The sequence below is a fragment of the Gopherus flavomarginatus genome, chromosome 21, assembly GCF_025201925.1.
Source record: "Gopherus flavomarginatus isolate rGopFla2 chromosome 21, rGopFla2.mat.asm, whole genome shotgun sequence".
Classification (NCBI taxonomy): domain Eukaryota; kingdom Metazoa; phylum Chordata; order Testudines; family Testudinidae; genus Gopherus; species Gopherus flavomarginatus.
The window spans coordinates 11,266,149-11,292,400 of record NC_066637.1 but is presented as its reverse complement, the minus strand read 5'-3'; the positions used below and the strand labels follow the sequence as shown (position 1 = coordinate 11,292,400).

The 26,252-nt window shown below is 44.4% G+C and overlaps 1 protein-coding gene across 3 annotated transcripts in view; it reads right to left on the bottom strand.

Moving 5' to 3' along the window:
• KIF1B (kinesin family member 1B) overlaps positions 1-26,252 on the bottom strand; it is a 138,073-nt gene that overhangs the window by 7,671 nt on the left and 104,150 nt on the right. For all 3 annotated transcript variants that reach the window (XM_050931862.1, XM_050931863.1, XM_050931864.1), the window contains 14 exons: positions 25,451-25,541; positions 24,636-24,754; positions 23,717-23,772; positions 19,695-19,803; positions 18,642-18,708; positions 17,277-17,361; positions 16,955-17,060; positions 11,527-11,641; positions 10,871-11,004; positions 4,406-4,467; positions 2,985-3,130; positions 2,364-2,603; positions 1,544-1,615; positions 633-754 (listed from right to left, as the gene is read on the bottom strand). In XM_050931862.1, the coding sequence (XP_050787819.1) occupies positions 633-754; positions 1,544-1,615; positions 2,364-2,603; positions 2,985-3,130; positions 4,406-4,467; positions 10,871-11,004; positions 11,527-11,641; positions 16,955-17,060; positions 17,277-17,361; positions 18,642-18,708; positions 19,695-19,803; positions 23,717-23,772; positions 24,636-24,754; positions 25,451-25,541 (1,524 nt within the window). The remainder of the gene's footprint in view (positions 1-632; positions 755-1,543; positions 1,616-2,363; positions 2,604-2,984; positions 3,131-4,405; positions 4,468-10,870; positions 11,005-11,526; positions 11,642-16,954; positions 17,061-17,276; positions 17,362-18,641; positions 18,709-19,694; positions 19,804-23,716; positions 23,773-24,635; positions 24,755-25,450; positions 25,542-26,252) is intronic.

The following is a 26,252-nucleotide window of genomic DNA, read 5'->3' as shown; positions in this document are numbered from 1 at the left end:
ACTCTCAAACAGCATTTACCACAAGCTTGAGGCCCTCAACTCAGAACACAGAAACGATCTGCTCACCCGTAGATTGCTTCAGACCATTTCTCCTTGCATCCTTCTCTAAGCACAGTCCACAACACTGAGTGGCTGTGCCCAGATTATAGCTGAGTAGATACTAGGAGGGCACTTCCTGGTCAGCAATGCTCTCAATGAGGACTAAGGAACGAGGAAAGCACCAAATTGTCCTTCAGTGAGAAATGAAACCCAGTTTTATCTAAACCATCCTTCATAACTATGAGAAACAAAGGAACAGAGGTCACTCGCCAAATTGGCCTATCATGATCTGTTCTCTTGACAGACTCTCAAGAACCACAGTGGGTTTTACATGCCAAAAAGGCAGTGGTGTCCATAGCAGTATTTATCTGACTGCCCCTTCATAGTGAGAAAAAAGCTTGAAAGGGGAAAGAATGGGAAGAGAATAAATGCACAGAAGAGAGAGCAGGAGACAGAATGAGAAAGCACATGCAGACAGAAGCGAAGAAGCAGAAAGAAAAATGAATGAGAAATCAGAAAGAACACTACCAAGAGAAGCAGCAGCAGAGTGGAAGAGTTTGTTTAGAATCCCTCTCCCCCTCATCTCTACTTACTTCTGATCCACTGAATTGCACCTTGAATCTGCCAGAGAGGGACAGGTGGATGAAGGTGTGAGGGTGGCACTGCTGAAACTGGACACTGATGGGTCACGTCCGATTGGAGAGATATCGGATAGCTACAAGAACACATACAAAACACTGCAGGATAAGATTTTTGTAGTTGGTGTCTGTCACCTTGGTAAGATGACATTGCACTCGGTATTCATAATTAGGAGTGCTCAGTGGAGTATTTCTACCAATACTAATTTCTCTATTAGATAAACAACAGCCATATTTTTGCACCTAATCCCTCTTCGTAGAAATCTCCTTGTCTGAAAAGCAGATAATGTAGCACTTCTGTGGGTACTGTCTGACAGTGTGCTAGGCATCTGATGACCTGCATACAGAATCCATCAACACAACATTGGGTGGTCGGTTTTGTAACATCAGATTTCTCTCTTTATTGTCATTTGTATCTAAAGGCAGTTCTCAAATGAGTTGTTCAGTTTATCCTTTGTTGCTGGGAAACTGAGGAACATGACGATAATGAGCACTCCATGCCATGAGATGAACTATAATGCAAGCTGGAGCACTAGTACTAAACCCAGAAGAGACTTCACCTGCACCATTCTAATTGCTTTCCCTACGCTTTGGAATTTGAGGGGCCATTCTACACTCCAATAGACTGAAGTGAAACAAAATGGTCTCAATCCAGTATCAGTTGTATCATATTCAGGTGCAACTCTCTCTTGTGTTTTCACCATGACTGCATGAGAATCTTTACTTTACACAAACAGGCAGCCTTTCAATACACAGTACCTACAAATCATACTTCAACTTGGAGAATATTCAGTATTCTAAGACTCCAGCAGATTAAATAGTGGACAGAAAAGGCACTGTCACAGCAGCTACAGCAAGCACCTTACCTTACAATCACTGATGCTGTTGTACACCTGGTTAAATTCACGGTTGAAAGTATGGGTAAGAAGCTGCAGGCACTGAGAAAAAGCAAAAGACAACAGGTGTTTCCAATTACATTTTAGGTAGCAATAGAGCACAAAACATGCAATCTACCAAGGCCCACTCAAGAATTAGTGAACTACAATCTGCCCACAAGGGAGTGTGATGACACCAACAAGAAAAACAGATGTCAGTTATACAATTCCTGTGATTACACTACCCAACACTTCCATATGCAGGAGCACTCTGCTGGGTATGGCATTAAAGTGCAACCCCAGTCATCCCTTTAAATTTCACTAAAGGGAGATATCTACTGGCTGGTTTGAGAGAAGAGAACTTTGATTATGCAGCTTATTTAAACAAGGCTTTGTATGTAACAGCACATTCACCATAGAATATGAGGGGCTGAGTATGGAAAAGTAAAAGAAAAGGACATGAGACAACAGAACTAGTTTCTAGGCCCTAAAGTGCACTTGTAAGCCAAGTATCCCCTGAACTGGAGAAGATCTAGCGGAAGGATTTCATACAGCTAATGAATAAAACCAAAAAGGTACCAGCAAAAAAAAAAAGAACATGTCAGCTCATTGTCCCTTTTCCCCATCTAATCATTCTGCCCCAATTAGGAATGATACAGAGGTCCAGATATTTGTTTGTATTGCCTAAGTAGTGCAGGTGAAACGCTTGTGTTTCCTTCAAAGATTAAGCCCTAGATATTTTAACTAACATCTTTACTGCATCTTCAGTGCCACAACAATAGACCTGTTCTGTTCTCTGGGCAGCCTGTACCTTGGTTGCCAGCTCTTTCTCCCTATCCACCAGGCTCTCAATGTCTGCAGAGTCATAGCCGCTGCTTTCACTGGGCGTGACAGCACTCTCAAAAGTGGTAGTGGAAATTTGGGAGGAAATGCTGGTGGAGGTGCTGAGGGTCCCACTGCTCAGACTGGGGGACAACGAGTCACTCAAGGATTTGGGGATGCTGTCGCCAAGTTTCTCACGCAGTAGCAGGAAGTGACGAGTCTTTTCCACCTGAGAATCAACAAAATTAAACATCAATTCTAGGACCTTCTTCACCCTCAAGAGTATGGGAATCCCTTTCTCTCTCAATAGGACATCTACCAGAGAGAGTCATGAGGCCTGGGAGCAGAAATAACTGGTAACATGCTAAAAAGTTAATCATTACTTTTGCTGAATGCACTGAGAACTGAAGGCTGTTTTCACTGGCATGAATAGCCTCTCTGTACCCATTTGGTGGGGAACCTACCCAAGGCCTAGCCTTGCTGAAAATGCTAAAAACAAAAATTCCCTTGCAAGGCCCTCCCAATTTGGAGGTTACAATCAGCATAAAAGGCTGCTGGAAGATGTAGTTCTGTCTTGCTCTTCCCTTCCTCCCCTCCCCCCTTTGTGTACCTCATGCAGCAGCTCCAGCTTCTCCAGTTCCCACTGGTGCTCTAGAATGAGGCTGTCACCACGGGGCCTCCAACCTGCCAGGTTCTCTTCCCCACGGACATATGCCACAGACGTATCCAGGACTTTCCTTCTCCTCCTCTGCATTCCTGAGAAGTCAAGTACAGAGGAGCAGCGCAGGTTAAAAACAGCAGATTGGGAAAAGATACAATACAGACTAAATGCATAGCAACTGGCAGGGAACCCACACCCCCCCAACTCAACTTGGTGTAGATAAAATAACCAGGATTACATCAGTAGCAATGCCTTCATCACTCACACACCAGACCCGGGGGGAAAGAATTATTTTAGTTCCACCCTCTGCCCTAGCCCAGAAATATCTTTCCCTTACCTCCATAACTCCCTGAACCCTGTTCAGTCCAATTCAACAAACATTTAAATGCATTTTTCTCCAAGGCCTGGTGATATTACGGGAGCTTCAAGATAAATGGGTGTGAATTATTGTATCAGGTATTTGCAAGCTCTGAAATTCAGTTCTTAGGAAAGGGTGGAAGGAAAAATCATTGAGAATTCTCCCTCACCCCGACACTGCTCCCCCAAGTCCCAACTACACTAATTTGAAGGAGCTATCTATGGTGCCCCTCCTTCCTGGACCCTGACACACAACCTCTTGTTAATTGGAGCTGTCCTCATGCAACTATGCCACCTGTGCTGTCTATGGATTTGGCCCCAATTCACAGAGGGACTAGTGCTGCTGGGCCATTATTACACCACATCCATTCATCATAGGTGTTCTCTCACTTACACCTTTCCTCGCCTCCCTTTTGGTTAGGATTATACTGGGAATTTCTAGCATTACATGTTAAAAAATCCACTCCATTTCTCAAAGAAACCAACTGAATAGTCCTCCAAATGTCTGAACAGACTGTGCCTGGAGGGACATAGGTATTCCCAGCATACAGGAATATGGATAAACACAGTCCTGCAGGCAGGATGACAAGACCACTCCAGAGATAAGCAGCTCCACAGTCACCTGAACTGTGAACACTAAACTCAATTGATATCTATAAACTGAACCTGTTGTAGGATAAGGCTCAGTGCCTCATCAGCTACATTGCCCAATTTCTTCTGACACTTCTATGAGAAAAAATGTAAGGGAATTTAAAATGTTTGAATTCAGGGATGCAGGGATTGACAATGCCCTGAATATACATCTAAATCAGAGGTAAGAGGCAGTTTAAGGTTTACACAAAACAGCAATGCTCACTCCAAAGCTCTGCACCACATAGGCACTACTTCTCCTCAGTATGGGAATTTATTCCCTCTTGTCCACACATCTCTTATTTGCAGTCTCTCCATCTGCCATAACTGACTCACAAACTTACACACCTCTACATTTGAATGCACATGCTGTTCCTGCTTACCTGGGCTTCCTGTGTCTGCCATTTTGCATAAACTCAGCTCATAGATTCCAGTTACTCGATTGCTGTTACCAAAACACGCACAGAGAGGAAACTTGTTATATTTCAAGTAATAGAAAAAGTACATGGTCTCTGAAAAAGTTTACATCTTCAAGATTAAGAGAACCCTTTGACCCCAAAATAGAAATAAACCTGTATTTGAAAAGTAGAGACCTTTGTCCACTGTAAGCCTGACAGATCAACTAGCCAGGATGCCAGCTCCCTAAAGATGGCACCTCCACTCTGTCTCCTGTTCCTCCCTGTTTCTAGCCCATTATCCATAGGAAGCTGCTGGTTAAGCAAATTACAGTTAAGGACCAATATTCTCTACAGGCCACCTGGAAAAATGTGTTTCCCCTCCATTAAAATATCTTTTCAAGGGCTGGTTACATTGACAAGTCTGGAGGACAGGAAATATGAGGGACAGTCTGTTTGGTTTTTACTGAGGTAAACCTAATAAAAGAAGAGCATTTAATGCCCTCCAATAGAGCTGGGAACTGCAGCTAAGCTGGCTTTCAATTAAGAACCTTAAAAAGTACCACATTGCATTCTCTTTCAGCCTGTATATGAAAAATGAGAGGTTACTTACCTGTATAGTAACTTGAGTTCAAGATGTTTTATCTCCACTGTAGGACATGGATGTGCCTGTGCACTCTTGACTAGAGATTGTAAAGCATCATTCAGTGGTCCATGCCTGCTCAGTGCAGCTCCTAATGACCCCCTATGAGGGCATACAGAGGGGTGTGGACTCACCACCACTCAGTACCTTCTTGACTGCAAAACCAAAGACTCCACAGCAGAGGGGAAGAACAACATGGGAGCACCCATAGGGACAAAACATCTAGAAGAACTCAAGATACTGTACCAGTGAGTAACTTCTCTGAGTGTATGTCCCTCTGGGAACTCCACTGTAGGAGACTCCCAAACAGTAACTTAAAATGGACATGGGTGCTGAGGAGGCAGGTCTAGACAGTTCAGAGGACTTTGTCGCCAAACATCATGCCAACTCTGGAAGCAGGTAAGATAGTATAATGCTTGGTGAATGTATGGATGGAGGACCAAGTTGCAGTTTTGCAGATTTCTGCAATGCATACATCTTTCAAGAGGGCTATAGATATGAGCCCTAGGGGAGTCTGCTGTCACCTATGAAGGGATAGTACCCTGGCAGTCTCATAGCATATTAATATGCAACCCAAGGCCCACTTTGACAGTCTCTGCATGGAAAAGGGCTGTCCCTTCATCCTCTCTTTAAAAGATACAAATAGGCTAGGAGAGGCCTTGAAGGTCTTAGTCCTGTATGTAATGTATGTAAGCTGGTTTCATCCCTGGACACATGAGACTTTGGATAGAACACCAGTAGACTGATTTCTTGCTTATTATAGTATTCCAAAGAGACCTTAGAGAGGAAGAGGATGGGGAGGTTGTGTAACCTTATCTCAGTGGAAGACAGTAAAAGCTGGGTCTGGTAGGAGAGCTCCTCGTTCTCCCATTCATCTAACTTAAGTGATGGTTTTAAGGAATGAAGTCTTGAGGGAGAGGTGGAGGACCGGGCAGACAGCCATTGGTTCAAAGAGTGGTTTCCTCAGGGCATTGAGAACCAAATTAAGATTCCACTGGGGGGTTGGGTTCTGTACAGGACAAGAATTGTGTAATCCCTTAAGGAATCTAGTCATAGTAGGGTGGGCAAAAACCGAGACGCACTCAGTGAGTAGAAGGCAATGATAGCAGCCAAATGTACCCTGACTGAGCTCACATACAGACCCAGTGTCTAAATCCAACAGGTAGTCTAGTATCGTGGAGAGCAGAGCTTCTTATGTTTCACAGGAGTGAAGAGAAAACCAGGAATGAAAGCATTTCCACTTTTGAAGATAAGTTTTGCAAGCAGTACATCTCCTGCTAGATCGCATAAGGTCCTGTCAGTTCTTCTAACAGGTTAAGCTCCATGCTTGAGAGCCTTTAGGAACCATGCTCTCAGGTTCAAGGACAAAGGGTTGGGATGGATCAGGGTCCCTGAGTTCTTTAAAAGGAAATCCTTGCTGAGAGGAAAGCAACGAAGTGTTGCTACAGAGAGTTGAAACATGTTTGAGTACTACACTTGTCTTGTCCAAGATAGTGTTATGAGGATAATCCTTGCTCTTTCCTGTCACAGTTTGAGCAAGGTGGGTAAGCATATAGCAGAGTACAGACCACGGTGTTAACAGGGCATCTCCCAATGCGTTGCAGCAATATCCTCCCCCTTCGAGCAGAAAAGATGACATTTCGTATTGGTTGGGTAGCAAAGATGTCTACTTCTGGGAGGCCTCAAGTTTGGCAAATGCTGGGAAGACCGAATCACTGAGCTCCTCATTCATGGTCCTGATGGAAGTTCCTGCTTGGGGAATCTGCAATTACATTCTGGAGGCCTGGTAGATAGACCACTAAGATTTCTATCTGACAGGAAATGCACCAGTTCCACAGTTTTAGCAATTCTAAGCACAAGGACTGGAATCTTGCTCCACTCTTTTGGTTGATATACTACTTTGCTGTCCTGTTGTCCAGCATTATCCTGATGGAGTGACCTTGTATATTGTGAAGGAAGCATTGACAAGCATATCCAACTGCTCTCAGCTGTAGAGTGTTGACATGGAGGCGTGGCCTCATGTGAGCCACCTGTCCTGGTTTCTGGCCCTTTGGAGGTGAGCCCCCCCATTCCAAGAGATAGGAGTCTGTTGTGGGAATTGTTGAAGGTGGGAAATGTGAGAACAGTGTTGCCATGCAGCCCTTCCGTGGGGCCTTCCCCCCCCGAGAGAGCTCAAAACTTTCAGAAGTACTGACATAAGTTTGGAGAGGTTGTGTCTGTTTGGGGTATACATAGACTGTAGCCATGTCTGAAGGCACCTGAGATACAGTCTTGCTTGAGGCATGACAAACATGGAGGCCAACATGGGGTCCAAGAGTTGTAGGCAGATCCCTACAGTTTGTGGGCTGTGCTGCACTGTTGAGATTAGACTGGACAGAGTGGAGAATCCTTCTTTGGGGAGACAGTTAGGGAGTCTAGAGTGGCTCCAATTAATTCTTTTCTTTGGACTGGAGTAAATTCTAGATTTCTCCTGATTGATGCAAAGGCCCAGAGACTGAAAGAGGGCTAAAGCCTTGGGAGGTTGCTGACAACCTTTAGAACTGACCAACTCATGAGCAGCAAGTTGTTCAAGTATGGTATCTGCAATGCCCAATTGACAGACTGAGGATCTTTGTAAAAACCCTCGAAGCTGCAGATAGCCCAAAGTGGAGGACTCAGTACTGGTAATGATCTGAGTCTATTACAAAGTGTATGAAGCGCTTATGGGAGGAATTGATGGCTATATGAAATTGGTTCATTCTCCTTGACTTAGAAGACACCTGTCTCCTAGATCTAGGAGATAAAATTATGGTAGTTAGTGTCACCATCCGGCAGTGCTATGAAAGGACATAGGTGTTCAAGTTTCAGAGACTGAGGCTTGTCTCCATCCTGTCTCTTTGGGGGACTAGGAAATAGTTTGAATAGAACCCTCTTCCAATAAACTCAGGTGGAACCAGTTTGACTGCTCCCAAGAGTAGGAGAGATTGGACCTCCTGCCTTAAGAGCTCAGGGAGATGGGGGAAGGGAGGAATAGAGTGCAAGTGGAATAGTCCACACTGACCACTGCTAAATTCCATCTGTCTGACGCAGTGTGCTCCCAGGCAGGTAGGAAGTGGGATAGTTTATCTCCAAAAAGGAGGGTAAGATGATAGAGTAGTGCATCAGAAGATCTGTGGAAAAAGACTGCCCAATGCCCTCAACCAAGGTGTCAAAACTGTCTCAGAGGGAGGTGCAGATTGGGTAGTTGTAAAAAAAAAAAAAAAAAAAAAAAAAAAAAAAAAAGGGGGGGGGGGGGGACAGTTCCCTTTAAGGTTTGGATCTCCTCCTCAAGGCTCTGAAAGTCTAAGAATAGTCTTCTGCATCTCTCTCAGGAGTCCAGAAGTCTGGAGCCAAGATGCTCTTTGCATAACCACAGCAGTAGCTATGGGTCTACAAGTTGTGGTAACAGCAGCGAGAGTAGCCTACAGGAACACTCTCTCAATTAACTGACCCTCCAGGATGAGGGACTGAAACTGGCCTCTATTGAACCCCTTCTATAAGGCCAAAAAGAGTGTAAAAGTAGAATAATGGTTAAAATCATATTTTGCTATAAAGGCCTGGTAAGTTTGTGACTTCAAACTGAAAAGCCACCGAGTAGCTCTTTCTGCCCAGTAGGACCAGCTGCTTGGACTCTTCGTCCAAGTCAGTGAATCTAGAACAGGCCTGACAATTCCTTTCACTGACTGCATCCACCACCAGAGAGTAAGGGGTGGGATGGGAGAAATTTTTCATTTCCTTGGTTGGAATATAGTAGTTATGATCTGCCTACTTGCAGGTAGGTGGAATTGTGGCAGGTATTTGGCATAGACTGCATATAGGTGATAACAGTGCCTCGTTAGTTGGTAGAGCAATTTTCCCCTGGGGGTGATATTTAAAATGTCCACCACGGAATGCCAAGACTCCTGGACCTCTTCTAAAGGAGTCTGGAGGGAGTCCTCGAGGCATTTAATGAAGTCCTGGAAAGCCCTAAAGTCGTCCACATAAGAGGCTGGTGATAGCATCATCATATTATCCAGGGAGGACAATGACTTGGCTGAAGGAAGTGACTTAGTCTGTGGCTCTTGTTCTTCCAGTACTGATGGGGCATATGGTAATGGAGGATGGTCCATTGGTGCCTGTGGATGATATGGTACCGCTGATGTTGGGATTTCTTCCTAGCTGGTTACTCTTAGAATTGTTCAGCAAAGTGCCCCCTGGAGTTCCGGTAAGCCCATTCAGTTGGGGGATAGGTCCCCAAGGATACACACATCCCTTAGGTCTAAGGCACCTGGTGGGCTCTGGAAGGTCCTCTTCAGTAAACGGACTAATGGGAGTGTGATGGTACAGCACTGCACTAGAGCCCTGTTCTGAGATCTGTGTCTGAAGTATATTCTGGGCTAAGGGGGCCCCCATAGGGATTGCTGCTGGTAAAGAATGGAAGCCCACCTAAGTGTCAGGTTGCAGCTGTTGGGGCAAGGGCTCTGGTAGACCTCCTTGATAGAGGGAACTCTGGTTTGTGTGAGTCAAGGTCTTCCACGGAAAGGAATCTGGAAGGTGGAGGAGGGCTATGACAATCTATGGCCAAAGCCTGAGTCAGTATCAGTGTTGGGAATACAGACTGGTGAGGAGATGTTGAATTCTCCAGTACCGCATTCACCAAGGGAGCTTCTCTGACCTTATAGCTGTAAGAAGGTGATGGCATCAGAGTAGCCCTGCGTACATCACACTCCTGAGAGATGTCAGACAGTACTGATGTAGGAGCTGCCTGAGAGCAGAAAAGTTCTCTGCACATGACTCTTTATGCAGTACCAACTACTCAGTACCGAGTTGGCTGGGGCATAGGCATAGCCTTGCTGTCCTTTCTAGACCTGCCTTTAAACCCTGCGCAGACCTAGCACTTTAACAAGATGTGGGTGTCTCCTAAGCACTGGACCCTAACATAACCAAGTAGATAACTAAATAAAATTTCATTATGCATGAAAAAGGTAGGAAGCTGTAAAATTTTGCTCCATCTCAATGCTTGAGCTGCAGGTGGTTGAGAAGTAATTGAGGGCAGCAGGTTCATGTCTCCCTATATGCCTTCATAGCGGAGCATGAGGAGCTGCTCCATGCGCAGACATGTGCCCATGGAAACCTAGGATTGCCAGGTATCCAGTTTTCGACCAGAAAGTCCAGTCAAAAAGGGAACCTGTCAGTGCCCAGTCAGCAGTGCTGTCCAGACACTAGAAGTCCAGTTGCCTGCAGTAACTGGCCTCCATCACCAGGGGGTAGGAAGAGCAGCAGCTGCTGCTGGAGCCTGGAGAGCACTGGAGCACTCAGCAACAGCTCCAGCACAGAGAGGTACTGTCGGCTCCCCAGTCCTACCCCAAGCACAGCTCTCCATCTCCTGCCCTGCCCCACTCACCTCTCATCCCCAGAGCACAGCTCTCCCTCCCCCATCTTGCCCCAATTACTCACCCCTGGAGCTTGGCTCTCTCTCCAATCACCCTAGTCACCCCTCCACCCCTCGGGCCCTGCTCAGCGGGCAGAGGGAGGGTGGTGGAGAGAGCAGCAAGTAAGGGATGGGGGGGAAAAGAGGCAGAGCAGGGGGTGGGGCCTTAGGGGAAGAAGCGGAGAAAGGAGCAGGGGAGTTTCTGGTGCTCTAATTTCACAAATTAGAAAGTTGGCCACCCTATGGACACCACTTTACGATCTCCAGTTATAAGCACACAAGCACATGTACATCCTATGGCGGAGCACCTATAGCAACATATAATAAAAGAACTACACTCTGCTGTTAAACAAAAGCAACTGAAATTGCCTATTAAACTTACGAGTCTGGGGATTTGGAGTAGCCGCTGCCAAAGAGATTGCGCAGCGAGCGCGGTGGTGAGATCTTGGCATCTCGTGAGTAGAAGACCATACAGACATCCTTGGTAATCACAGCTGGTTGGATGCAGTGGTCAAGCTAGAAAAAAGAAACAAATGGCTCTCAAACACCGAGCACATGATGTCTGGGGGCCTACATCCATACATACCAGAACATTCAGTTTCACTGTCTTGGTAGTGACACTGTTTTTTCTTCATTGGTAAGGCCCTACTCGAATTGTGGGATGACTGTCAAATAATTGCGGCTGTGTTGCGGACAAGATAGGGAAAATCACGGAAAAGTAGTAATGGACCTTGATTATTTGCAGTAACTTGGAAAACCTGCTCCTATCGTCAGCCACCCGTCTGACAAAATTGCAGTGGAAGCTTAATATTGCAGGAGTCACAATTTCTGCAATATCTCAAATTAAGTAGTGCCCTACTCATCAGGCTTTTGAAAAAAACAAAAAACTCACATTGCTAGTTAGATTTCTAGCTGCATCCCCTGGCAATGATCACATCATATTAAGCACAGTTTTATCTAGGACGCATATTACCTACTATATTGGCTGCTTCCTTCCACCCAATTCCATACATGAGCTGTGGGGCACAGTATGCTCACCTCCAGATATGCAGACAAGGTCATATAGATCTTCTCTCCATAGGGTGTCACTCGATTGAGGAGGAGGGAGTTATGCAAGGAGCTATCCCAAACAGCCTCAAAACGATAGAAAGTCCTGAAGAAAGTACAACAAAAGTTTTATAGTAAAAGCACCTCTGCCTCCACTGCAAATGAGAGCAAAATGCCTCCTCCTGGACTCCATCTAATGATGTTTTTTATTAAGCAGGGTTGGTTAGACAGTGAACACCTGTAGTAAAGCCCTATCTTCAACATCTGAAGAGCCCCAGGGCATCCTTACCCACCAGCTTCACAGATGCATCCAAGACTATCCATCTACATCTAAATTAACTTGGAGCTGAATGTGCCCTAGGCTGTTATGAGATGAAGACTCCTCTTAAAGCTCAGAGGAAGGGGCTGAATTGAGAGACTGTAGAAGAAAAGACGAGAGAAAGAAAAGCACCATAAAACCATGGAGGAAGTTGGGATGAGAGGACAGAGTTTAAAATGGATTCCGCTCTTTCCAAGTGCATAGGATATATGATTCCAAGACACATGGAAAGATTTTTTCTGTAATCATTGTCCTTAGTCTGAGGTATGTTTTGGGGCTGGCATACGGGAATACACCATAGTGCTAATCAGGCTCCCAAAACGAAACAGAGGAGAGAAGCCGTTAGCACTAAGCAATACAACACAATAGATTCTTCAGGCGATCAGAATAACCCCAAAACAGGTCTAAGTCTTTAATTAAGGCAACAAGGATTTCTTCTCCTGTAAACCTATAAGGAAAAAACAAGCTGTTTATTCCCAAACTATTCTCAGGCTCACTTCAACCTATCACTCAGGTGAAGCTTTGCAGACCAATTACAAGCTGAAATAACGATTTTCCAACTGGGTGTGCAGGGAGAAGGGCAGCTGTGGCCTGCTGCACAAAGGCCTCTTTTGTAATCTCACTTTGACCCCCTCCACACACTCTCAAGTGCCCCCTCCCCAAATCTGAGTAGCTGAGAAGTGGTCTAGGTTTGACGGCCCCCCTCCACTACCAAACTGAGTATGGGCTGCAAGGAAGAGGTATACTCATCTGTTATGAACCTAGTAAAAGTTCATTCTATAAGCCATCTTTAAAGAACTCCTGTGCTAGTGCCCAGAGCTACTCCAGAAAGATGAGAAAAGAAACTAGAGGCAAAGTCTAGAGAGAAAACAAAATAAAGAAACAAGCCATTTCTCATCCTGCCTCTTTTTGTCTGAGAGCAGACAGGGCAGAGACAAGAGTGCCAGTCTTAAAACTAGCATCCTATAAATCCCTCTTCTTCCTAGGTGGATTATCTAGGTCAACAGAGCTCAGAAAGGGGATTCAGTAGCCCATAAGGGCCACAGAAACAGCCAATCCAATTCAGTGGTGCCAAACAGCATTACATTCTATCTCTACAAAAATATTGCTGCCTGGCCTGCCTTAACTGAAGGAAGAAAAACAGTGCCACAGGAGAGCCCTATGCCAAAGGAGCAGGGGCTGAAGCCTAAAGAAGCGGAGATCCGAAGGGCACTAAAATGTCAGGGGACCTCACTTCTCAGACAGGACAAGGGATTAGGGACAAAGTTTGTTTTCTAATCCTTTACAGAGCTGCATTACTTGAACTCCATTATTTTAATCTTTTGTTCCACCACCATTATGATGGAAACTTTTATGCTTCAGCTACATAAGCAAAAGTGCAACTCTGAGCCAAAGTACGTGCGGCTCTGGATTGCCTGACAGAGAAAATTGAGACTGGGGCCCCCTTTACTCATATTCTGCTGCTCTTATCCCTCACTTCGCAGCTGAAAGTGCTGCATGGTGATTACTGCACTCAACTTGGTGTAGAGCTTCTTTCTGCTGGGCCCTCAAATGCTCAGTTACTCTGAGGTTCACATAATGTCTAAGAAATTGGTGCCAAAATGTGCAATCCACATTAGCGCACACTGTCTGACTGCATTAATCAATGCTATGGTCAGTCAGTGCCTTGCCCCAGAGGAGAATTATAACACCATAATGGAGACCCTGGGTACCTCGGTCTAGCAAAGGTGAATTGGCATTTCCCTGAAAGTAGCAGATGTAGCATGGATGGAAAAGGGCACAGTGCAGGCAAGTGTTGCATGGGCTTCACTAACAATGTGCCACTCAATCAGCAACTGCAATACTCCCTCTTCCATGTGAATCAAGAACCACTTCTGAATATAGACTATTGGGTGCACAATCTGTCATGGGAGTAAAAACAGAGACTGGATTGAGCTCACTAAACTCCTCAGGCTGAGAACACAAATGTAAAACCAGGACTCCAGAGATGGACAGCAAGTGCACTAAAACTCCCCCACAAGCTATGCTGTCTGTGCTGTTCAATAGGACTACTTCCACAGCTTTATTAAGACCTAGAGAATAGAGACAGGAGTAATGGTTGCTCAGTAGGGCAAAGCTACATCAGCAAAGTGAGGAAATGTGAGTTAACGAGTCACTGCAATCCCAATCGCCAAGTGAAAGTGAGACTTCAACAGTTACACGACTGCATTTGTTCTGGTCATGGGTTGAATACATATACGCCTACCTCATCCAAACCAGACCTTGCTAAAACAAATAAGGAAGCAGACAAACAAAAACTCAAAGTGAGCAAACCTCTTGTGCTTTCAACACAGAGCAGGTGACAAGTGATACCTGGGAGTGACGAGAATGCAGAATAAGGCAAAGCAAGGAAGACAGTAGGAGCCAAGATGGGAATCCAAGACTTATTTAGGTTCCATTTTAAAACTAACTTTAGCATTATTGAAAGTTGCTTCTTTGTGTAAGCAGGTAGAGTATAGGCAGCAGCAGTGCAGATCCCCCACGCTGCTCAGACAGCATGCCTTGGCCATGAACTGGAAAAACACTTGTCAATGTGTCCTTTCTATTCTTGGCTTCTCAGCTCCTAGGCAGGCCAATTAATGGCCACTGCAATTATAATTTTGGGATGTAACAACAAATTAAGAATTGAATGCCAGCAAACCGTCACCTGATGGCAACAGGCTTTGTTCACTATCGTCTCGGGCTGGATTTGAACCAGTAACCTCGCCATTCAGTCTCAGTCCTGGCACTTCCAATGTGGCAAATATGTTACAAGTAGTCAGATACCAAGTGCTGGCCATGGTTGTCTGCTGAAGGACAAAGAAGGAGAAGGGGGGAGGAGTTATGTTCTATTGATACCTTTGAAAGAATGAAGCAAGGACCATTGTAAGCTGTCTCTGTTGAACAATGAAGGAAATTTGTCTTCATGCGTTCACCTACTGAACTGTACATTGACAAATTCCCAGCACACAAGGGAGGAGGAAATGCATCACTCCCAGAAGAGCCAAGAGGTTTGCTGACAAAATCCACTAAAGGGTAAAAAGGAAATGGCAGCAACACAAGTGAGACAAAGCATTCTATTCCACAGGAACCTTTATGTGCAAAAGGAAGCAAACAGAAAATACCTAGGCATATCCTTATCAAGAAAGAGCCTGTAAAAACATAGAAAGAGCTTTTGTTAGTGCAGCAAAAGGCAGAACAGAGAAGCAACAGCTGAAAGGAGGAAAACAAGCAGACAAAAAACACAGCAACCAGAAAACAAGTCTGCAGACGGTGAGCAAACAGAACACATACCCCTGACTGTGGCATTGGCCCCCACCCTTCCACACACTCAGAGACCAAACCCTAGCAATTTGGGGAAAGACCTGGTACCAACTATACACCAATGCTACCTGAACGCTCACTCACCCCATCCCACTTCCAAAAAGCTTTCCAGACAGAGATTTCTGGGGCCATATTGCTATTTATTTGGAAGTAAGAAGCAGGGGAGAAGATAGGTGATCTTCCTACTGCAAGTCCACTAGGATCAGATGGGAATGCAGCAACTGTTCCCTCCCAGTCCGGTTATGCTGCCAGATCAATACTAAGATGCTAAAAATTAAATCACATTAAAATGTATAAACTACTATCACTTGGGATATACGAATCCCTCCATCAGAGCTATGAAATGATTTTAATGTGCCTCTCCATCTCTCCTGAAGTGCTATTCCCTTTTAACTGACAGCTGTGTGTTCTAAAGCTTTCCACGGCCCACATTCGTGGTCATGCTCATCGCTGCCTGTTTTTAACAAACAATCAGCATAAAATACAAAGGCTGACTACCAGGGGAATTTAGAGACTTATTCTATGACCATCAGAGAGAAAGATTTCAGTGGTGAACACTGGCAGGAAATGTCAGCAGTGAATGTCAGAAAAATTGCTCTGCATGGGCTATTACAGAGTGCCCTTCAGATTTCTTACAGGACAAGAGATAAAATCTCCATGTAAGCCCTATTTCTTCTCCCCACTTCCCTTCTCCTTTACAGAAAGAATTTACTCCCCCCTCAAGTTAGAAAAAGTTACTCAATATTTTGGAGTTTTATTTTCACCTTGCAAGAGATGAGACATTAGGCAGTAATAGCCAAAATACCACAGTTATAAAATTCAGTACTCACTGACACTAGGGGACAGCAGCACCAGACCCAGTTGGTGACAACACAAAGTCTAGAGTAATGTGGAATTACCTTCTCCAGATAGACTTTAGAAAACTGATGGCCAGCAGGCTGCAAATCAAGTCCTCCCCCATCCCCTGCCTTAAAAACTGAAGCAGAATCTGATTTTTCCAAAAGATGTGTGTTTTCCTCCCAATTTCCCAGTTGACAGAAACACAGTGAGTCTGTGACTCGACTGATGTTCTGGAGGGGAGGGACTCTGCCCACAATACAGAATTCTGCTTCACAGCCTTTCGTTGCAGATCCTAAAGCACAGGACTATACAATTCATGAAATCTTATTAACAGTGCACCCCACAGAGACCCTCAGCCACAAATCCTCCTTGGAAAGACTGCCCTGTCCCACAATGAATCTTCACTTGGGGAGGATACTTCTTTCTCTGATAAGCGATGCTCAGAGCAACAGTTGAGAGTTAGATCCTCATTGGATGTAAGAAGGAAGACTGCAGGTCACCAGAGCACCTATGGAATATTGCTTTAAGCTGCTCTGATTTCACAAGTACATTAGAGGAGCCAGCTTGTCATATTTGCATAAATCCACTTCCCGCTTCCCCGCGACTCACTGGCAGCACTGAAAAAGCACAGACTAAGACTAAGACTGAGTTGATCAGAGCAGGAGTAATATTTTAACACAACAGGCTTTGTTAGATCACCGTACACTTGTTCCCACTGTAATGTAGGGATGTGCATGGCTGTCTGATTCACCCGTGGTATTGTCCTTGTATTTTAATGCTGTGCTTTAATTTCAGTTTTTCAACTCCTGAGTGAAATGCTGACCCTCCTTCCCCTCATTCTTTCTTCCTCCTTCCATGGTGCTTATCAGTGGAGAGGAGTAATGTAAATAGCCCTGAAAGCACTTTACATCTGCCTACCTGTTGGAGCTGTGAGAAGACTTCAGGTACTTTGCAGAGATTATATTCAAAGACAGAATAGCATCCACAGCAGCTTCATCTACCTCGGCTTTGTTTCTGATGCGTCCTGAAGATAAATGAATTTCAGTACCAATTAAACCTAACCTGAAAGGCACTCAGAAGGAATTCTCATTGACAAACGAGGTTTAAGACCTATAGCTCTAACAGGCAGCCTCAGACCAAGAGTTTTTCCTCTGGATACCCCTCAATAGGTGACACTACCCCAACTCTGTTCAGTAACTCATCATGATGATGATGGAAGGAACAACCAGGAAATACTCACCAACAACCAGTTCTCGCACATCTTTCCAGTGCAATTCACTGCCTCTCTCATGGATAATGGTGACTGTGATCCTACGCTGGATTCCCTGGTGGAGTTGAAAAGGCATAGCTTAGACTTGTCTTTATTAAATGACTCCAGAAGTCATTTCCACAGGGAAACCACGGCTGAGACATGAACATATAAATCTCACCTGTCAGCAGGCTCATAATGGGAAACAAACTTCCATGCCCTTTTGGGCCCTGAATATAACCTAATACAGGAAGAATCTTTTCCTGTTAGAGCAGAACTCATCCTGCTCCCTTCCCATACCACAAGGAGAAGTATATTTCACCCAAAATACCCCTCAAACTGTCTGTCTCTAAACTTCCAGGGAAAGTACATGTACCTTGAGGGTATACAGGAGTCAGTCTCACAAACCCTAGGAAATCTGCCATAAACCCTAGGATCTGCCCCAAAGGTGACACTCCCTTTCCTCCAAAGATCTGTTTTTTTGGTCCGATATGAGTCCACTCTGGGACAGTTTCTGAAGACGGGGCCTGGGAGACAGTGGATTTAGAATTTACTGGGGCACTTCTGAACTGAGATGAAACTAATCTAAGGGGGCTCCCCGTCCAGATCAGAAGCATGTTGCATGGAGCAGCCTAACAAAGAAAGGTTAAGACATGCTCACATTCCAACTCCTTTTAAAAAAGGATTTATATGTACAGCATTTGTTGGGGAGACAAAAGGCAACCGATGTGCCCAGCATTAATGGGTATTATTGCCTCAAAGAAGGGAAGATACTTAAAGCCCCAGTACCAGAAAGAACCCCACAACAAAAGATAAAAGCAAATAGGGTATGTTAACCTCCCAAGATGCTAAGTGGAAACCATGCTAACTAAGCCATCACTAACATACTAATAATATACACAAATATCTTTAAATTGTCTCTGGAAGAGCATATCGAGATGCTGACACTGCTGAGCTCCATCTCGCAGCCAGGGCAGTGAAAAGGAATTAAGTGGTGTTTGAGTCTGCACCACAAAGCATTAGGTACAGGAGCATGAGGATATTAAAGATGCATGTGCAGCCCCAAAGGGCACTGCTGGTCAAAAGATTCCACTCTTGAATGCATGAGTACTAGGAGTGGAATATATATGACCAAACACTTGAAAGAGCAGAATTTAGACCCAAAGACCCAAGCCTGGGAGATACAGGTACAGGCAGAAAGATGACTGACCCAAGAGCTATAGTAAGAGAGAGACAGACAGATTTGTGGTAAGACAGAACTAGAAGATAAAATAGATCTAAGGATTCAGCACATTACACATCTGCCCACTAGACACAAAAGTATTTTAGTTGCCCCCTTCTAGGCTCTGTTAGTACCTGGTGAAGCAAGAACGTCCCCTGGCAGGGTAAGCCTCCAGTGTGGTCAACAATAGCAGGGATGTATCTGTGTGAAACAAGAATGAACATCCCCGGTTAGAGAAGGCGTGTTTAACAGAGTAGGCAGTGGGAACACTAGGTAACACTGCTGCTTTGCTCTACCACCAACATACATCTTACATATAATAGCCTAATAAAAATAAAGGCTGCTTCCACTGACTCCAAAATCAGCCTCTCCACTGGACTTTTGAACATCATTAAGTATCACATCACACATTAACGTTTCTTTGCAAAACTGCAGAATGACCCTATAATGTAGTTCCCAAAGGTCTGTCAGGGAACTCCCTCTGTGTTGCAGGGTTAAACTCAATATAGTTCTTGTTATAACAAGTTCAAAAAAAGAATTAGATAAATACATGGAGGATAGGTCCATCAGTGGCTATTAGCCAGGATGGGGAGGGATGGTGTCCCTAGCCTCTGTTTGCCAGAAGTTAGGAACAGGCAATGGGGGATGGATCACTTGATTACCTGTTCTGTTCATTTTCTCTGGGGCACCTGGCACTGGCCCCTGTTGGAAGATGGGACACTGGGCTAAATGGATCTTTCGTCTGAACTGGTATGGCAGTTCTTATGTTTTGTTGGACTGACCTCTGGAGACTGAACTCTTTAGTTAACAAGAGACCAGGTATCACATGATCTGCAGCCATGCAAGCTCCCCCCGCTCACTGCTCTGCCAGCATACCCAGCCGCTGACCTGGAGGCATCAGGTCTAGGAGTGAGAAGGAAGGTCACTCTCCATACTTCAGTCTTTGGCCACTCTGATTAGATTGCGAACAATGGGGCCAACTAATGCCAGTTGTGTTGCTGATACCTACTCACTGGGAACAGGATTGGGACCACTTTATTCCACACAAAACCAGGCATCTTACAGATGGGAATAGCCAAACATTATAAACCTGGGCTGATCTAAACCAATGACCTAAAGACGAAGGAATTCACTCCTACCAACCGTTTTCCCTCTTCATACAAAAGAAAGATAAAAGTTGAACTCACTCTCCTGTTGGCTCCAGCTCGCTGATCTCAAACCAGACAAGGAGGTCGTATTTGCTCATGCTCTGGCCCAGGTTAGTTTTGCTCATAGTGTTTAGCTTTGTGGCTGGCACTTAGAAGAATAAAAAAAAACAGTTCACAAAAACTGCACACAGGTAATGCTATTACAGTACTTAGGTTCCACAATGTAATTTCAGTGCTGCTTATCACATGAAAGCAGTGTAATATTTCTACCTGTGCATGTGCAGGTAATATGGCAAAGACACCTGCCATCAAAAAGCCAGAAAGGAAACTTCAGTCACAGGCTTGTCTATGGAATCAAGGAGTCTCGTTTTAAATCCACGGTGTTCCCCCATCCAAGTAACTTTACAGTTAGATGACTGGCTGGCAATTATGAAGCACTATTTGTTTGAGAGATCTCACTACTCCAACAAAAGAACTGAGAAAAGATTACTAAATCTCTTACACGTAAATACAAGAAAGGCTAATCCTTCCACCACCCCTCATACTGCTCAGATGGTCATGCACCAGACCCTGCAAGATAGGTGGTCATTACCTAGTGCAGTAAGGGACATGTTTTACATAATCTGCAGAAGCTGAAACAAACCTGATCCCATTAAGTCATTAGCACCATGAAGGAAAGGTGCGCATTTATGGCACTTTCCCCCAAACTACTGCATGGCAAAATGTTAGCACTTGACAGGTCACAAAGAAATAAATGAACTATAACTAGGAGTGTCTTGTGAAGACAGGCAACCTCTACGGATTGATACGTGGGAAAATCCTATGCCACTTCAAAGATCCATTTTTGGAACAAGCTAACCTAACGTATTGTTTAAAATCATTCAAATATGGGAGGGAAGTCAGATGCTTCAGAGCGTTCTCAACACGACATCCTAAGATGTAGGTCCTTTCGGACCTATACTGAGATCAGTTTTTATAAAGAGTTCCAACTCATGCATGCATGGAATTCACAAGGGGGCTAAGTCTGTTCATATGTACTCCTGCATCAGTTCCAAGTCTCTGAATGACACAACAAGCCAAGATCCCAAGGATTCTTGCAGAAATTTAGGGTTGATGCACTTTCTACTGGACCTGTAGGTATTTTAGATGATCTTGATATTAGTGCCTTCACTTTACTGCAAACAGTAGTACACTCAGCTGGGATCGCTAACCTACAGCATGTGCATGTGCACATCAGGGGATTTAACAGGGCTTATTTCTGAGAAAAAGTCCTGGAAGCCTTGGCTTCCTATATTTCAGGATTACTGATAAATTAGTGCTTCAAGACTCACTAGCTCTGCAGGGATACCTTAACTCATAAATAGAAAATGGATAAACAGTGCTTCTAGCAACTGGTAATCACAGAAAATGGACAGGTTCTAGCAATACTCCAGACTTCCCCTCTTTGAGGCCATGTCTACACTGCCCTGCAGTTCAAACTACATGGGGGCAAATTACAGTGCACACTAGTGTGCTGTGCTCTAACTATCCCATGTAGATACCGTGGCTCTAAAAGGTACCTCATTTAAATAGGACTGAATTAATTCAAACAAGACTAAGGGCTTGTTTACACTGGAAACACTACAGCTGCAGCACTTCAGTGTAAATGCTATCTATACTGATGAAAGGAGTTCTCCCATCAGCATAGATAATCCTTCTCCCTGAGAGGAAGTAGCTACGTCAACAGAATTCTTTCATCAACCTAGTGCTGTCTATGCCAGGGGTTAGACTGGCTTACCTATGCCACTCTGGAGTGTGGATTTTTCACATCTCTGAGTGACACTGCTGGGTCAATCGAACTTTTTAGTGTAGACTAGGCCTCAGTTAGCACCAACAAGACACCTTTTATTTTGCACCCATACCGTCCGCATGGGTGAGTTACAGTGTGGCACACTAGTGAACCCTGGAATTCACCTGGCTGTAGTCTGAACTGCAGGGCTACATAGACAAGACCTAAGTTTACACAATTTCTGCCTACCATTTCCACTACCTCCACTTTGCCTCCCTATTCTGTTCCTGGGAGTGGACAAAGGAACTCGAGGGTTCTGTTCCACTCCACCCTAAATACAGGAGTGTGTTCAACTCTGCAACTGTCTCCCCATTCCCTTGGTTTTAATGTTTAGTTTTTTTAATTAACGCAGTCAATGTTTTCCGTAGCCTCTCAAGGCCCCATCCCACCATTTATTGAAGATAAGCCTTAGTTTAGTGTTCCTTAGGTTCTCCCATTCCTGCCTTAGCCTCTCTTCACTTTCATAATCTCAATTACAACCCACTGATAAGAGACAAAAATCCTGCTTTACAGGTGGCAGTCAGTCAGCAGAGGTGCCTGCGTATGCACGTGAGATAGATAATCTCCCTTTCAGAAGATGAGATTTGAGTTCCGTCTACTCCTTGTTCAGATAACTGTAAATAGTTAACACAAAGACGCAGACAGACTTCACTACAAGAATGAAAGAGGTACACAGCAGGCCAAGACAATCATGCTAAGTAGTGAGCTTCAGTGACATCACTTGCTCTCCCTCATTCATACCTTAAGTAGCTGACATCACCCTCTTACACCCCCACCATACCACCAAAACAACAGCTGCAGCTGTGCTCATAGCATCCATGAGCTCATGACAACTGGAATCAGAGTTGTTCATGCTAGTCAGGAGGAAGGTCAGGGACACAAACTACTGAAGTCTGAACTAAGCAGAAGAATTCAGCTGCACCAGAAAAGAAAACTCAACACACTAAGTCAGATTTGAAAGTGTATGTGCAGGCCTGTTCTAAACATTTTCATGGGCTGGGTCAGTAAGATACATATTTGGTCTACTTCAACCCAAACAGCTGGCTGTTGCCCCGGGGCAGACAGGGAGGGGAGAAAGAGAGAAATGAAGCCAGATAACAGATAAGCAGGAAGGATAATTTTAACGGAACCTCAAAAGAAAATGCCGTCTACCCCTCAGTTTTATAACTTACTACATAATACTCTGCACCTTGCATCTAATGATCTCAAAGCACTTTACAAAGGGCAAGGGGTAAATATTCCTATTTTACACATGGGACAACTGAGGCTAAGTAAAGTTACGTGACAAAGTCACAAGAAATCAGTAGCAGAGCTAGGATTGGCACACAAATTCAGATTCCTCATACTCTGCTCTAGACACTAGATGTTTCTTATTCTAAATGCTTCATCACTCCACAACGACCACAGAACCCAAGGTAGTTTCTGGTACTCAGCACCACAAGGTAAAGGTGTAGACATACTGCTTTGGGATCAAGATTAGGGGTTATTTCTACATCTACCATAGATCGAATTTGACTACTAACCATCTCTTTTGGGAACCCGCTCGCTTTGACAGCTGGGAACAGGCAGAAAAAGAAAAGGTGGCAGCTGGTCAGCCCCATCCTGGAATGCAGCCACAGCCGAGGACGCAAGCACATTGGCGTGCTCAGACAGTGTGTTCAGCACATGTACATTTACATAGCCAGACATGAGATACCTAATCAACTCAATTTTTCTCTCATAGTCTGAAAAGGGAATGGAGAACAAAAATGGGAGCGGTGGAGATAAGCAGGTGATTGGGACAAGGGAAAGAAGATAAAAGGACAGAGGGGGGGAAAAAAAGTTCAACATGCACAGTTAAATTAAAGAAAACTGAGGGATCATTTCAGCAAGGTTGGCTTAGTACATGAAAGTGAAAGCAACATTAGCAAAAGCAGAGCAGTGATTTATGGATAAGCAAATCCTCACTTCAGTAACCACACTGAGGAGAGTGGCTGCATAGCCAGATTGAGTGCTCCGTGCTGGACACTTCATAGATGCAACTCTCTCCCCGCGACTGCCTTGACAATACTTTTGCTTTGAGATGAGGTTGAACATCTGGGAAGGAACCCCATCAGCGAGGATGTTCCAGTGCCCTTTGCACTGTTCATTCATGTTATTTGTCGATTTCAAATGACTGCGGTTCTGAATATTTCACACTCTACTTCTACGTGATGAGTTTACAGAGACATACCCAGAAAATGTTTGTTCTCACCTGGCTTTGAGAGTGGCATGGGCGGTGGAAAGAATCGTCGGGATGGCTGAGGAGGGCTGCAGAGAAAGGGGAGCAGTTACTTCTGGTGTTTCCCACCTGTTTCTCACCCAGGGATCTCTGAGCACTCTACAAAAAAAATAATGAGCCTCACAACCCTATGAGGCAGGTACATACAACCTCCACTCTACAAAGATGATAACAAGCACAGACGTGCCCAATCACACATGGGACATATCTGGAACATATATAACCCAGGATTCCTTGCCCTGCTCCTACTAACACACACTTACCCCTTTTTCCATTCCAGCTCAATTTTGCCCATCTTCAAGCAAAGATGGATTACCTTTTAATATTTCCAACTGCCCTTTCCCTAGTCTCCGCTCAAGGGAAAACAGGATATGAGAGGCATTTCCTGAAAATGTCTTCATGCAGGGATATAAATCTCTGCTGGTTTTTCCCTTTAACACCAGCATGTGGTTTCTCTTTGCAGCTACTGTTTCCAGCAATGCAAGCCAAACCCAAGAATCCAGGCATCATCCTCTCCCCTCACACCGTAGAGGAAGAGGACTAGGAAACCTTTCCCTGACTCAGAACATTTAAGGTGCTCAGCAGCCTTGGCAGGTGTGCTTCTAGAAGTCACGAGAAGTTTGAAGAAAGTTTTCTTTTGCACAGGGTTCTTTTGGCTTTAAATATGTATCATCATCAACTATGGGGCACCCATTATCCTGTCACTTGTCTAGTATTAGAATTTGCTTAGGACACACTTGGCACTAATGTTAAGTAGCAAGACTTCCATGTGAGGCATGGAATTCAGGAAGCAAAGGGATACGGTAATGTGGTGTCTATTTCCCATGCAGGATTTCTTCCTTCTGCTGAGAAGTATGAGGGGAAGGACACTTACTTCTGAACTGGTCAATACCTGTTGAGATCCTGTCCCTGCAGATGGAGAGGGTGCTGCTGGTAGTGCCCAAAGACTTCAAACACAATTGGCTTAGTTTTGATGTACTCCACAAAAGATTCTGTCACTTCCACAGCGATCTAGCAAAAAAAAAGGTAAGGAAAGAGTCAGGGCAGAGATAAAATGAAAACTGTATGTCTGCCAAGATTAGAACCCAGGGTTCTACATTTCTTATCCAGTGGCTGATAGCTTGACTGGAGCCAATCACAGCAAAGGGAGACACATACCTTACTTGGTTTCAGGTGTTAAGGATGTCAATTAACAGTAACAGGAGAAAAATCCCCTGACCTAAGCATTCATCAGTTAAGAAAAGTAGGAAGCTATTTGTCACAAGACAGTTACACAACTTGTGAGACTACACACTATCAATTTGGAAGCCTGAACATGGCTTTTCCATTTACACTGTCTATTCCCTGTAATGCAAACTCTAGAGCTGTTTTTATTGCACTTCCCAATATTTTGATGGGTGAAATGGAAGCACAAGGAATTCAGAATCAAGAGAAGGGAAAAGAGTCACATAGCCTCTACACACACTTGCTTAAATGCTCTGTAATTTACTAATAGGCATTATGTGCTACAAAAGGATTATAATACTCATGTGACCATGCCGCCTCTATTGTTTATTCATCTGTACCCCCCGCCCCTTTCCTGCACATGCCTGGCTGAGGAGGCTGACAGGAAGGCTACAAGCATTCCCCAGCATTGAAATCAACCTAAACAGCACTGTATTATGGACACTCACTCACACTTCATACAAGTCACGAAGCTTCACTTACATTCTGGACATGGTAAAACCCAAGAGAACTCCCCCGACCATTGTTTTTGAGAGGTTCAGTAGAGAAAGCTTCATCGTGTCTATGTAAAAAGCTAAAACCAAAACAGATCAGATTAGTGAAAACTGCTCAGCTATCAGCTCCACCCCTTAGAGAAATCTGCACATCTCTGCTCTTTTGGCCACCTTTTGGGCCTCAACCAATCTTATTTAGGCAGGTTTATTCTGGAAAACTTTGGGGCTCCTACTGTTTTATTGTCTGTATGTTTGCTACCTCCCCTTCTAATCCTTATTCTTTGGAATCTAAATGGGGACAGAGCTCTCATTTGAGAGCTGCTGAATTTGCCCTAATTCCAGACCATTTGATTCAAGCTGGGTATATGCATGGAATGGGTTTTAATTTTAAAGTTATACACTGGTATCATTATCTGGTGCTTAAATGCCCATTGATTTGGACCCTATAAGTGTAATAAATATTAACCAATTTACTGGGTATTATGACTTTACACTTCTATAGCACTTTTCATTAGAGGACCTCAAAGACTCTTCTACAAAACACCCTGGGATGCCTAAGACAAGAGGCATTGGATGAGTGGCTTTTAAAGGCTGATTCTCACCCTCTTTCTACAAAGCTTTACTCCCCGATGCCACTGTTAACACAAAGCAGATGTTTGTTCAGGGCACGTGATCTGGTATCAGGTCACACAGATTTGACTCCCTTCCCACAAGACACTGCCACACTGACTCCTAAAAATCACTCCAGTTTTGTCTCCATTTGCCCAGTATCTAGCAACAGTTACTCCTCT